The sequence below is a fragment of the Poecilia reticulata genome, linkage group LG22, assembly GCF_000633615.1.
Source record: "Poecilia reticulata strain Guanapo linkage group LG22, Guppy_female_1.0+MT, whole genome shotgun sequence".
NCBI lineage: Eukaryota > Metazoa > Chordata > Actinopteri > Cyprinodontiformes > Poeciliidae > Poecilia > Poecilia reticulata.
Genome location: NC_024352.1, coordinates 21,238,016 through 21,251,719, shown reverse-complemented (window position 1 = coordinate 21,251,719; position 13,704 = coordinate 21,238,016). Strand labels below are relative to the sequence as shown.

Here is a 13,704-nt window from a genome sequence, read left to right as displayed (position 1 = left end):
TTGTGTGTGTGTTTTTTTTTTTTTTAACGTTCCAATTCAAAATGTATTTTTAAAAATCCACTACTATTTGCTGCTAATTTTGTTTTCATTTGCTGGTACAGGAATCTCTAAAATTTCACATTTTAATGCTTTCCACTGGGTGGAGATATTTGTTCATGTATTGTAAATCCACCATCTTGGATGGGAAACGATGTAATCAGTATTTGTTTTAAAAAAATAAAAATACAATGTACATAATAAAGAGGATATTCATATTTTTACATCTGTTTGTGCACTGTGAAGGTAATTCAACCACATCAATGCAGGATTTTTATTGAAATGTCACCTAATTTAGTTGTCAATCGTTAACTGGAAGATGCAGACTCAAAAGGCGATTTACTGAAACACACTTGGAGCAGTTAAGACAAAACTGTACAAAGTCTGTAAATATGTTCTGCCCAGAATTCAAGTGGCATTTTTTCTTTTTGTTCAAATTCTTTAAAAAAAAAATCCTTATTAGGCAACATTTGCTATCAAATTATTAATCAATTAATCCCAAAAAATAATCACTGGATCAGTCCTACACTGTATTGATAAGTCAAGCAGAACTGAGCTTTTCACATGTTGGAACTCATTTTAAGCTGCAGTTACACTTAAATATGCATGTTGCATTTTAGGCAATAAAAATGTTTTTCTTTAAAAAATTTTATTTGGAACTATTGTATAAAAAAGGCTTGAATGAAAAGTCTGCAGAATGTGCCATTAAAAATCATTAGATTAATGGGTTAATAGCTTAAATAATCATCCGTTGCAGCCTTAGAAGTTGAGGCTGAAGGTAAGAGGACGCCATGACCTCACCTGGTAGTGAATAACATGCTGAACGTTGGGGATGTCGAGGCCTCGCGCCGCCACGTCAGTCGTAAGAAGGACACAACTGTGGGGACAAGTTAAGACGTTCAACGTCAGAGAAACAAAGAATTACTGAACTCTTTCCCGAAGTGACACCTGACAGCTGTGGGACTTACTTCTGTTTTTCTGCAAAGCGCTCCAGGTTTTTGAGGCGATGTTTCTGGTGCATGTTGGCATGCAGAGGGAGAGGGTTGCAGTCCAAGATGACCAGAAGAGCACTGAGCCTCTTGATGCAGTCGATGCTGTTGGCGAACACCATGGTGCGACCGGGATACTGAAGCAGGAAGTAGTACAGGTAGAAGTCCTTCTCATCCTTCTGACAATGGATTTGCGTTTCAGTCAGGGTCTCCACGGTCGCCTCCTTCCTGGTGAGGTCAAGGACTTTCGGTTTGGACTTGATCCCCACCTTCTCCATCAGGATTTCCAGTTTGCTCCGGTTGTCCAGCTGCCTCCTCTTCTTCTGCAGGACACGGCTGGGCAAGCCGTGGACCATCGTCAGAGTGGCGGAGAACACGAATGTCTGTCTGGTGGGGTTGAAGTGTGTGGTGTTGAGCATCTCCAGGAGGTTCTCCAGCTCTACGAAGTGACCTCTCTCTACCATGCGGTCGGCTTCGTCGATGACCAAACACCTGCAACACAACATCACTGAATTATCTCTTTGTTTTCTTAGCGATGGATGATACGGCTGAAAAATGCATCAGGATATGAGCTTCTCATATTAATCAATATCCATAACAATTGATTATTTTTCTAAATATACTAAACAGCAACTGTAAAAAACAAAAACATTTCTTTCCAAATTAGAAACATGTCAATTTTAATAGCTACAACAACATCATTACTATCAAATCCATTTTTAATAGCATCTTTAATACTAGGAGCAACTTTTGGTTGTCATCACCTGCTGTAAACGGCCTTCATGGACAGAATGAGGTTCTGGAAGAGCTCCTGAAGACCACTACTCATAGGCTAACTATTTTCTTAATAAAGAAACGGGTTTGTTTATGTGTATTTCTAGCATAGTATATGCTATGCTATACTTTGGAGCAACTTAGTTCAAGCTGCAGCTGCAACAAGGCTTAATCAAAATCTACAGATTTTTATTTATCAGATTAACAGAACAATCGATTACTCCAATAATCGTCAGTTGCAGCCATACAAGCTACATATGCAGGTTTTAAAAGCAGGTTTCTGTGTAAATTATATTTCTTTTTGCCTAAGTGTATTTAGACTGAGTAGTATGCTCTAACACGTTCTCTGATCTTTACTGGTTAAGGAATCTGAACTGTGACTCACTTCAGCTGTCTGAGGTTGAGCAGATGAGGATGCCCCTCATTGATCAAGTCCCACAAACGTCCCGGAGTGGCGATGATGATCTCCGGTCTGCGCTTCAACATCCGCCGTTGTTTCTGCTGCGCCATGCCACCCACCACTATGGCCGTTTGGATGTCTTCAGGGTGGAAACAAGCAAAGGAAAACAAGCTTTTATTTTAAGCAAACATCACTATTAATTTATTCAGTTTAAAGCTGCAGGCGCTACATTTAACACTGATTTTAGGAGGATTATTAAGTGGGTCCACTAGATTTTCAGACCGTTAGAACCGATCGCTAAATGCTGCGTTCCAGTTGCCATCATAACTGGGAAATTCCAGCTTCCAAGTCTGTCCCCGCTCTGAAGTCGGAATTATTCCCAGTTACAACTAGAGCACAGCATAATTATCTTGATCAAATTCACATGGCCATTTAATCACGACTCACCCGTGTATTTTGCGACGGCATCGATGTGGTGTTTGACCTGGACCGCCAGCTCCCTAGTCGGAGTGAGAACCAGTCCGAGGAGAGGCCGCTTCCGCCCCTCAGGTACGTTTTCCTTGAAGTCAAACTCCACATCGTCAATTACTCGAACACATCCCAGCTGTTCGTCCTGATCTTCACCCTCAGAGTCCTGTTTGTCTTCATCAGAACCAAGAGTTTGATCCACGTCGATGTCCTCATCTTTCTCTGAAGCCTCCATGCCGTCGTCCTCCTGCTGCTCTCCCGTTTTGAACTCCTCTGTGTCTCCCGGTTCGGACGTTATCTCCGAACTGTCCTTCCACTCCAGGATGGTGTGGATCATGGGAATACCGAAAGCTAAAGTTTTACCACTTCCTGCAATTACAAAACGGCTTCAATGACCAACATTTAGGTAAGATTTTCTGATTCAAGACATTTAAAGGGGCGATAGTTTTGTCATGATATCTTGTGGTACCACTGTGATAACGATAACAGTGACGATACGAACTACCTGTTGCTGTTTAACTGTATAACTGACTGCATGACATAGCAAGGACAGATAAAATACATTATATAGAAGACAAGTTACATAAAGAAGTGTGATTTATATAATTATAATGCACACAGTAACTGCATTTAAACATTTTTTCAAATTTATTGATATTTATTGAAACACCTTTATTGAAAAAATAGATAAAACAGTGGACAAAAGTAGTAAAAATAATCTTGACTGTTTTAGGGGTTTTTAAGTCTCATTAATTGGAATTTATTGTGGCAATAAATAAAAATCTTACAAGAAATTTATGAAGATAAATAATTAATAACATGATAAATGTCTCCATTTTTCTACCTTGGGCAGGTTAGGATAGGTCTTTGGGCTATATGTTTATTTCTTTTTTTGTTGTTGCACAAAATCATTCTCAGGTGATGCGGTTTTAGTCTGCTCAGTTCTGCTTATTTTGAGTTGTCACTTTAAATCCAAATAAGCTTCTACTGGCCATACCCACAAACTTAACATTTACACGCCCACATGAAAATAGCTGCATACCAATCCTCAATTAAACAACTGTACAGCTTTGAAAAGCAGAAGTGGAGCCTTCTGTGCAACCAGTGAGAATACAGCAAGCAGTTTCTGAGTAGTAAGTCTATAACAAAACACTTGTCTTTTTCAGCAGCCATTGTACAGCCATAAAATCTGCTGACCAAACATGCTGGAGCTCAGCTTGGGTTGCTAGGCAACAGTGCAGTGCCCATTGCGACTTAACAGCTCATTTTCCAGATACCAAGAAACATTAACTTATTGCCGAAAAACAACTTGGTGTTTTGTTTTGTTTTTTAAGTATTTTGGTTATTTTTAGAAGCAGTCAAGAACAAGATTGACGTAAAAAAAATTGTGTAAACTGAAATTTGTATGAGATCCCCGTTAAGATCAGTCTTACCGGTCTCAGCCGCCCCCAGGATGTCCATGCGGTCTCGGATAGCTGGAGGCAAAGCCAGGGTTTGAATGGGAGTGGGTGACGTGAATCCCAGGCTGCTTAAAGCCTTCAGCACCGCAGAGGGGACAAACAGATCCTTCCAAGCACTCACATCAGAGTTTTTCTCCTCGGAACCAGAAAGCGCCGCGTTGGTCCAGTTCTTTGGCTGCTTTTTGGGAGGTTTTCTCTGCTTCGGACGGGGTTTTTCTTCTTCTGGAGGTTTGATGGTTTCTTGGTTCTCTGTGACTGCAGCCTGCTCTGTTTGCTGCCTTGGTTTCTTCTTCTTCTGCTTCTTTTTCTTCTTCTTCTTCTTCTTTTCTGTGTTGCTGGACTGAACGTGTTCAGAGACAGCAGCTGCTTCTTTCTGACTCTCTCCATCCTCCGGACTGGAAGCTTCTCCTTCCTGCTTCACGTCCTCATTGGTACCACAACCAGCCATCTCTGGATCATTTTCAGCAACTTTCTGACGTTTCTTCTGCTTCTTCTTTTTGACAGGTTCATCCAGAGCCTGCTCGGCTTCTCTCTTCTTTGCTCGTTTCTTTTCCTTTCTCAGCTGTTTTTCTGCCTTCTCGTTGTCTACCAGACGGTAGGAGGTCAGCTCTTCGAAGCACACCAGGTCCTTCAGGCCTTCCTCTGCGAACAAATGAGGATCCAGATCCACTGGTTTCCATTTGCCCTTAATATCAAAGCTTAATTTTACCGAGGAGCTCCGCTTCCCCCCAGTTTTCTCCTTCTTCGGCTTCATTTTTCTTCAAACTTTAGCCAGTTTCGCCAACGTGCTGAACTAAACACCGAGTCTGACTGCGCATGCGTGCTACGCGCTTTAAAATTAGGTCAAAGTTATTTAACAGTTAAGTTTTTATACTAAATATCCGTCTGAAGACGATCAATAACAACAATTTACCCAAATTGAAGCGGCTTCAGTCTGGTCACACAACGCATGACACGAGGGCGCAGCCATGACAGTATCATCACGTGGTTTGTAAAAACTTTATTCATCCAGAAACGTTAACAGTGAATCGGGTTCGTCCTCTTTGCAACCGATTACTTATTTTACAATTTAGATTTTTTTTTTCACAATATTTAATTACTCTTAAAAGGGTGTTTTTGTGTCTTTAGAGAAGCCAGAAAATGTAAAAGCCCAGCAGTACAGTAAATAATGTTAATTTAATGTACAAAAATTATACCAAAAAAGTAGTTTTTAGATATTAATCTGTATGCACCTAAACATACCCAACACTCACCAGAGGCACTGATATGAGGCGTATGACGAGCAACACATCATGATAAATAATTCTATTTGAACAAGCTTCCCACCACTTTTATGCATTTACAGTCGATATGGAGCAGGGGTGTGTGGAGCTAAATTGGGGCCCCAATGATTGTTCAAAACATGCTTTTTCAAACTTAAAATAATAATTATAATAATTTTAAACAGAAAAAAAAGTTATACTCTACTGCGGGTGCCAAGTAATAAAGAAAAGACTGGTTGTCATTTTGTAACATAGGGAAACAGAGAGAGAACACACATTTAAAGACTCTTATCAACATAAAAATCAATATTTACATGTCTTAACAGTTATATTGATCCTTAGTTGATGCATATTGTTATGAATATTTTTACCAGCCAGTAAAAGAACTCGGAAAATGTTTTGAAGTTCTTGACAGGAACATGAGTCTGGAGACAGTTTTGTGCACTTACCCTGGTTGGCCAGGAGGTGGCAGTGTATGATTCAACATGATGTGAATCAACAACACCCGAAATGAACAGCTAAAATAGTTTTATTGATACCAAGAATTTTATTTCCAATTCTAGATAATAAGAGACAATCTCTCAAAAGATAATACAACAAAGTAACACTTTAAAAAAAATGGAATTTAGAAAATTATTTATACCCTTTTCAATAATTAATGGAAAAACCTTTATTGGCTTTACAACAATAAGTCCCTTCTTATAATTGATTACCTTTTTTTTTGCCAACTTTTAACTGGTATTTTCACAATTTATCCTTGGTGATCAGCTCAAAGTCTTTGAGATTGGAGAGGCTCACTGCCATAACCCCAATCTTTAGCTCCATGCACTAATTTTCTACCAGATTAAAGTACAAATAAAAGATTACTTTAAACCTAAATCTGTCAGGTGCATAAACAATTTGGGGCTTAACTGTATACAAAAAAATAGTTTGAGAGGCAGTGAGACGCCTGCTTGCAGTTCAGTATTTACAGAATCATTTGTTTGTGAATTTTTCGGTGGAATGAGACTCCAAATTATTCACAAAAATCTTCCTGTTTTCACATTTTTAAGTGGAACGAAACTACCATTTATTTGCAAAAAGAAACATTTTTATTTGTGAATTTTAATATGGAATGTGATTTCAGTTTATTTGCAAAACCATTGCCTCGTAACAAATCTTTCTTTGAAATGCGACTACTTTTATGAATTTTTATGTGAAACTGTATTTATTAATGTATATTTGGTTATGAGTTGAAGTTAGAAACATTTCTTTTTTTTTTTTTAGAAGTAGCCCTCAAGTATTTGTGGAGTTTAGCTATTCAGTCGGTTGTGGTCTGTTATTCCTGTGAAAACTTCAGTGAAGTGACCACTGACCTCTAAAATGTAAACTATCTCATGCATTTCTTAATTTATCATGGGAATGTTTTTAATTAGGTTTAGGTTAAAAATGGGACCTTAAAAGTTCACCAAAACCTTCTGTCAGTAGCTGTAAAGAGGCGTTAAAGTCAGACAATCATGGAAAATACTGATTTTAGTTCAAAAGGCTATATTTGATTTACTAAGTGTGACATAAAAACTTACTGAAACCCAGTAAAGCATGGACAAGTGATGTTTCAAAGAAAACACATCAACTGACTTCTCCAGAGTTTAAACAGTGCAGTAATTAGTTGCTGGAGGGGTTAATAACTCTCCCCATGAACAAGAGACAGTTGGTGTCTTCGTGGTATATGAAGAAGAAGAACGGCCTGTTGATGACGAACATCTTGGGCAGAGAGTAGGGAGTGATGCCGATTGTGGTGCTAGCCGCCGCGGTCGTTCCCGTCTCGTCCACCTCAACCACAGCTTTGTGCAGCACCTGCGGGTTTCACAGCAGGGATCAACAGCGTTCAGGTGGGAATATAGAGGGATTATTTGTTTGTAAGCACAGCGGATGTTACAACGGTTTATCACAGCGTGATCAAATAAGTTCTTTTCTATCAGTGAATGACCCATATAAGCATTAAATGCAGGTAACTCGATAAATGATGAGAGAAAATGGCTCAAACTTCAGTGGCAGGTTTTTTTTTTTTGTTTTAAACAGAAGGCGTTGATTGATAATCTCTCCAAACGGGATTAAAACATGGAGAAGTTTCGAACTAACCTCTGAGATTTTGAGGCCTGGTTCCATGCTGAGCTGTGTAAGGTTCGCAGAATTACTGAACAGGCTGGTCATGCCCATATCTGGAAGAAGACCCTGCAGGGAATATTCCTCCGCCATCTTGAATTTTGGCATGTTGACTTCCAGCCTCCTACAAACAGAACAAGACACGGTGTGTTTATTAAAATGTTAGGGTTCATACACTTAAAAAAAAAAAAAGCAAAATGTAAGCGTTTTTAAAAGCATCTTCAAGTATATGTTTTCAAACTTTTGCAACACCACAGCTTGGAGATAAAAAATGGACTAAAAAAAATCAAGTGTAATGTATTACTGTATTCAGCAGGGACAGGTAATCTGAAATGTAGCAACATTTTATGTTTTGAAATGTCTTTCATACATAATTTATAGATCGTACCAATCAGAGACAACACACTAATTTAACAAAGAAAACTACCTAATTTCAATCATCTTTAACGTATAAAATACAAGTCACGCTTTATTACACAGAGCAATAAGTTACTGAGAAATTAGTAATAATAATTATTCATTACACTGAAACAATCCAAACAAATCGTGTTAAGATAAATGTCCTTTCTCCTTAAATTAAATGCTTAAACACACAAGATACAAACAGAAATATAGATTTTCTTGCAATTTAACTAAAATAAATAATTTTGGTGATTCCAGCAAACCTAAAAGAAGAAAAGCTTGATCTGATTTACCAGAGAGAAAAAAATGTGTGTATTTTTATCCGGTTTCAACTGTAAATAACCTTTTCCAAATTTTAATCTTCTAATCAAACGTTAAAATTACATGTTATCACAAAACTGTCCAGGTAAAATATCAATGACTTTCAAGGACTAGAAGCAAAATGTAGTGATTTAATTACTGATTAAGCACTAAATTAAAGCACCACTTTCACATTTTTTATTTATTTATTGTGAAAACCGCAAATTCACATGACGACTAAGCAAGAATTTCCCAGTATGAACGTACGTTTTGCGGAGGTCTTTGACCCAGCTCAGGAACTTCTCGGCATTGATCTCATCATCAATCACAGTGTAATCGATACCCTTGTTTGGTAGCAGGATAAGCATGGAGACGCCGTCCTGGTATGGCAGCTTCAGCAGTCTGGCTCCCAGCGGAACATCCTCCGCAGTGTAGAACTTGTCCTCTTTAACCATCATGGGAACTTGCAGAACATTGTAATTATCAATGTAAAAAGGAGCGTCTCTGGTCAAATCCGAGTCAAAAGGCGACTGCCAGGCACCTGGATTTGGGTCAACATGGTTAGCTTGCATGTAAACAGTTAAAGTTAGACTCAAAAACAAGTCAATATTGTTTATTCTGCGGTGGAGTGTTAGGCCACGCTAAAATAATCATTAAAAATAAGATTATGAGAATTAAGTCAAAGTTATGAGGATAAGTCGAATAAGATCGAAATAATACGAGAATAAAGCTGAAATAACAGAACAAGGTTGTAGTATGGGCTGCACAGTGGCGCAGTTGGTAGAGCTGTTGCCTTGCAGCAAGAAGGTTCTGGGTTCGATTCCCGGCCTGGGGTCTTTCTGCATGGGGTTTGCATGTTCTTCCTGTGCATGCGTGGGTTTTCTCCGGGTACTCCGGTTTCCTCCCACAGTCCAAAAACATGACTGTCAGGTTAATTGGCCTCTCCAAATTGCCCCTAGGTGTGAATGTGTGTGTACATGGTTGTGTGTCCTGTGTTGCCCTGCGACAGACTGGCGACCTGTCCAGGTTCTCGCCCAGAACGTTAGCTGGAGATGAGCACCAGCAACCCTCCCGACCCCACCAAGGGACAAGGGTGTAAGAAAAAGGATGAATGGTTGTAAAGTATTAGAATAAACTCATAAAATAGTAACATCAAATAAAGTCAAAACAGGAAAACAAAATGTGTATTACAAGAACAAAGCCTTAAAAATAGAATATAGTCGAATAAGGTCAAAATAAAACAATAAAGTCATAAAATTACAAGAATGAAGTCGAATAAAGTCAACAGATTAAAGCCAGTATTAGGAAAATGAGATCGAATAATACGAGAATAAAGTCGCAGTAATATGAGAATAAGTTTGAAATAATGCAATAATAAAATCACAATATTATTGCTTTATTCTGGTAATTTAACTATGGTATTTAACTACTTATATTTTTTCTCATTACTTAATTTTTTACTTTTTATTTATTTCTGAGTTAGCTTGTTTTTTATTTTATTTTATTTTTACTTTTTATTAATTTCGGAGTTGTTTTTTTCACCTTTTATTTATTTCTGAGTATGGTCCTAATACTCCGTCATACTCATTCATCTTACCTCGGAAGAAAATGCTGTTGATCAGCAGGAGCTGAGTCGTTTCATCAAGTGCGGAAATCATTTCGGTAATTTTATCCTGCGTCTTCTGCCTGACGTATTCGTTTACGTAACTGACGCTCCCTTTCGTGTCCGCAAAGTCCACGCTTTTAACGTCGGCTTGGAAAAACGTCCTGATATTGTCCTCAAACACATTCTTTACCTCCACCTGCTGACGGACAAAAAGCGCCATGTTCTGGTCCAGTTTCAGAGAGCCGTTCTGCTCGATGTTCTCCTGAAGGAGCTGGAAAAGCCTCGGGATAAGCTCCGGCTGGTCGGCCGACTCCAACTGCTCCAAGTTCAGTACCCTGAGGATCTCCTGGTGCGTCACGCCGCCAGACGCCATCAGCAGGGCGGCGAAGCTGGTGGAGATGCTCAGAGGAGAGAAGAAGACGTTCTTGTCGTGGTGGCTGGATATTTTTCTGTAAAGGTTCATGGCGAAGTCCATGTTCTTGTAGGAAAGATGGGAGATGGTGACGTTTGGAGGCGCTGCTGGATGGACAGGAGCCACGTAGCACAAGCAGGTTAGCAAGAAAATAAGCGGCATTTCCAGTTTGTGGGTTTCCATAGCTGGAGTAAAGGAAGGTTTGAACTCTGAACCTGAAACAGGAAGACGTTTTAAGTGCAAAAATACAAAATATTACCAAGTGTTTTCCTCTACTTTGAAAACGCTTCCGGTGTTGTAGCAAGTTTAGCAAATTAATTGCACTGCAAAAACACAAAGTCTTGCCAAGTAGTTCGGTTTAGTTTCTAGTTCAAATATCTTAATACACTTGAAATAAGACAAAACTTAAGGAATTATGGACTTAAAACACACATGTATATCTTTCTGAAATGTTACTTGTAAGTTAGTTTTGTTTTCCTTAAAGTGTGCTAATATGTGTGCTTGAAACTCAAAGTACTTGGTGAGATTTTGTGTTTTTGCAGTGTGGACAAATGAACAACACTTCAAAAACACAATATTACCAAATATTTTAGTTTCTAGTGGAAATATGGAAACTAAAAACTTGTACAGGAATTATTTTCTTGAAAATACCTCCTATAAATTACTGAAAAGTTACTGGTCAGTTTTGTTTTATGTCAAGTGTAGAGAGATATTTGCAAAAGAAACCGGCTCAAAATACTTTGTAAGAGTTTGTGTTTTTGCAGTTAATTAATTAGCTAAACTTGCTTGGAAGCTTTTTCAAAGTAAAAATGACCTAAATCCTGTTTTTACTGCTTGGAATTGATAGATCCAAAAAATGTAAAAACTGGATGCCTTTCTTTTAATAAGTTTTCAATCAACAAATTCCTTCCAACAAAAATTCTGATGATTTTTGCTCAAAAGCAAACTTTGATGCCTGCAAAATCAGCTTTTAACATTGCAAAAAAAAAAAAAAACCCAGCAAAATCTTACTGAGTATTTTTAGTCCAGATTTTACTGCAAATATTTTTGTTTCATCTTATTTCAAGTGTACTAGCTTAAAAGTAACCTTTCAGTAAGATATGAGCTTGATTAAATAATTCTTGAATATTGATCAATATTGTCAGATTTAACTTCTAGCAAAATATTTTTTCCATGTTATAAGTTGAAAACTGCCAGCAGACCTAGTAGTTTTCACTTAAATCAAGCTCCTGTATTTTACTGAAAAGTTATTTTAAAAAGTTATTTGTCTTATTTCAAGTAGACTAAGATAAGTAACCAAAATACTTAAGATTTTGTGTTTTTGCATTGAATAAACAATCCATTAGCATTTTTTTCACTTATAACAATGGAAAAAATGTCTCACTAAACAATTTTCCAGTATAAATAGTATTTTTTAATCAATATTCAACAATTATTTACTTTAAACAGGCTGATATTTTACTGAAAGTTACTTGTAAATTATATTTATTTAATTTTAAGGACATTAAGACATTTCCACTAGACAAAAATACATGGTAAGATTTTGTGTTTTTGCAGTTCATCTGAAGAGTACAAAATGTAAAAAATCTACATTTACAGAGAAACTGTAAATGTATTCCTAGCCCAACAAGCCACCGTACGCACCTTTCAGCTCGATCCAGATGAGTTCTGTAAACTGCTACTGTTATTTGGGGAAACAAAGTACAAGTATGTTCTTCTGGTTACATATTAACTACAACAAACTTTTAGGGGGTAAACTTTCACCATCATTGTCCCCATTACTCATAAATGGCTTAGCTGTGATTTACACCTGATCAGGGGCGGATCTACATGGGGACTATTGGGTGCAACTGCCCCCATGTAGTATTTATGTCCTTAAAACTTTCCTTAGAAAAACTAATCACTTGTTTGATAAGAATCGCACCAAATCTTACCAATTTTTTTTGGCTTAGTTTTCAGTGCAAATATCTTAGTTTTGTCTCATTTCCAGTGTACTAACTTACAAGTAACTTTTCAGTAAGAAATAAGAGCTTGATTTAACTAAGTAATTCCTTAATATTGATTGATAAGTAAAATAGTAAACATTTTCTAGGTCCGCCACTGCAGCTGATAGTAGTATTTATCCTATCGGGTTTGTCTATGTTGGGTTTGCCTCAAAGATAACCAACTTAACCGCAGCTTTAGAAGGCAATTATGCAGTTTCAGTATTTTTGGCAGGCATTTTGTTACTGCATGCAAATTATTATTAAAGCTTATAACTTTCCCCATCAAATAAAATATCTAAATTTGACTTATTTGTTGTTTTATGATAAAAGTAGGAACATTATCTGCAGACAAAGCCCATTTCTGCTCAACTAAAAATAGACAAAGTAAAAGCCCAACTGGATTTTATTTATGAAAGTTATAAATTTGACTTTCCAAGTCGTTATTATGAGATATAAAATAAGAATTATGAGTTAAGTAATAATTTTGACTTTCTAAGTCATAATTATTGGAATCAAAATCATAATTTTGACTTTTTGATTACTGCTGATACCGTAATACACCATGTATCCGTGAAGCTAATCTTTAATAGAAGCTAAAATTGGCTGGATTGTATCTTAACTGCTCTTGTATAACATAATCATTACTTTAAATCTGATAATTATGAGTTCTAATCTCTTAATTCGACTTCCTGTTGGTCTTTATTTTTTATTTTTTGGCAGAAATGGGCTTCCGTAGTCACAAGTCACAATAAAAATGCAGCAAACAGTGAATTAATATCACTTTAATCCTGCAACACTGACCATTATATTAACTGAAAGAATGTGTATCGCAACATGAAACAAACACAACAGATTACTGTAAGAAAGAAGTGATTGAAAACAATGCAATGATAAAAAAAACACCTTTTATACTCTCAAGTGCATTTAAAATGGAAAAAAATTACAGCCAATTCTGACAAGCAACAGTGAAAACATCAGATCTGCAAAGCATGTTCTTTACTTTGCATAACCTCCAAACTTGTTCTTGCTTTCAGAAATCGTGACCCCTAACAAACGGTTTTAATGTGGTCTGTTCAGGAAAAACAACCTGACAAAACTCAGCATGGTTATAGCTTTAGACCAGCAATAAACTACAACATGGTTTCCAGACCTGCCAAACGTTTCTGATGTATTTCTCAGCTTAACAGATTAAGGAGTTTAATAATTATTTATCAACACATGACGTTCAAGGACCTTTGGCAACCTCAATAATAACCGAAGTATCAGTGTAAGGCAGTTCAAATCAGATATATATACTGTAAAACCAAATCTATCTTTTACTGTTTTAGGTCAGTTAGGAAAACCACATTTATTTGTACTTGCTACATAATTTAATTGTTTAAGCAATTTGGAAAATCCCAGAAGCATCTGTGGGCTTCTTTTGCAACATTTAAGCTAACAGGAAGCACATCTACAGAAGCATTTT

At 37.1% G+C, this 13,704-nt stretch overlaps 2 protein-coding genes across 2 annotated transcripts in view; both read right to left on the bottom strand.

Annotated features, from left to right (window-relative positions):
* Positions 1 to 5,097, bottom strand: part of ddx24 (DEAD (Asp-Glu-Ala-Asp) box helicase 24) — a 7,514-nt gene extending 2,417 nt beyond the window's left edge. Inside the window, exons 1-5 of the mRNA XM_008400085.2 lie at positions 4,101 to 5,097; positions 2,647 to 3,036; positions 2,185 to 2,338; positions 1,005 to 1,517; positions 838 to 913 (exon numbers count right to left, since the gene is read on the bottom strand). Of these exons, the coding sequence (XP_008398307.1) occupies positions 838 to 913; positions 1,005 to 1,517; positions 2,185 to 2,338; positions 2,647 to 3,036; positions 4,101 to 4,881 (1,914 nt within the window). The 5' untranslated portion in view covers positions 4,882 to 5,097. The remainder of the gene's footprint in view (positions 1 to 837; positions 914 to 1,004; positions 1,518 to 2,184; positions 2,339 to 2,646; positions 3,037 to 4,100) is intronic.
* An 816-nt stretch (positions 5,098 to 5,913) lies between these two features.
* serpina10b (serpin peptidase inhibitor, clade A (alpha-1 antiproteinase, antitrypsin), member 10b) lies at positions 5,914 to 11,928 on the bottom strand. Its single transcript, XM_008400091.2, has 5 exons — positions 11,899 to 11,928; positions 9,834 to 10,469; positions 8,504 to 8,777; positions 7,511 to 7,658; positions 5,914 to 7,225 (listed from the first exon to the last, which is right to left on the bottom strand). The coding sequence occupies exons 2-5, from the start codon at positions 10,435 to 10,437 to the stop codon at positions 7,034 to 7,036; spliced, it is 1,218 nt and encodes a 405-aa protein (XP_008398313.1). The 5' UTR covers positions 10,438 to 10,469; positions 11,899 to 11,928; the 3' UTR covers positions 5,914 to 7,033.
* Positions 11,929 to 13,704: the final 1,776 nt, after the last annotated feature.

Excerpts from the sequence above, each read along its gene's own strand:
- serpina10b (XM_008400091.2), bottom strand. The coding sequence starts at position 10,437 with ATGGAAACCCACAAACTGGAAATGCCGCTTATTTTCTTGCTAACCTGC. Across the intron at positions 8,778-9,833 it reads CAACAGCATTTTCTTCCGAG|GTGCCTGGCAGTCGCCTTTT; the intron begins GTAAGATGAATG and ends ACCCAAATCCAG. Across the intron at positions 7,226-7,510 it reads CAGGCCTCAAAATCTCAGAG|GTGCTGCACAAAGCTGTGGT; the intron begins GTTAGTTCGAAA and ends TGAAACCCGCAG.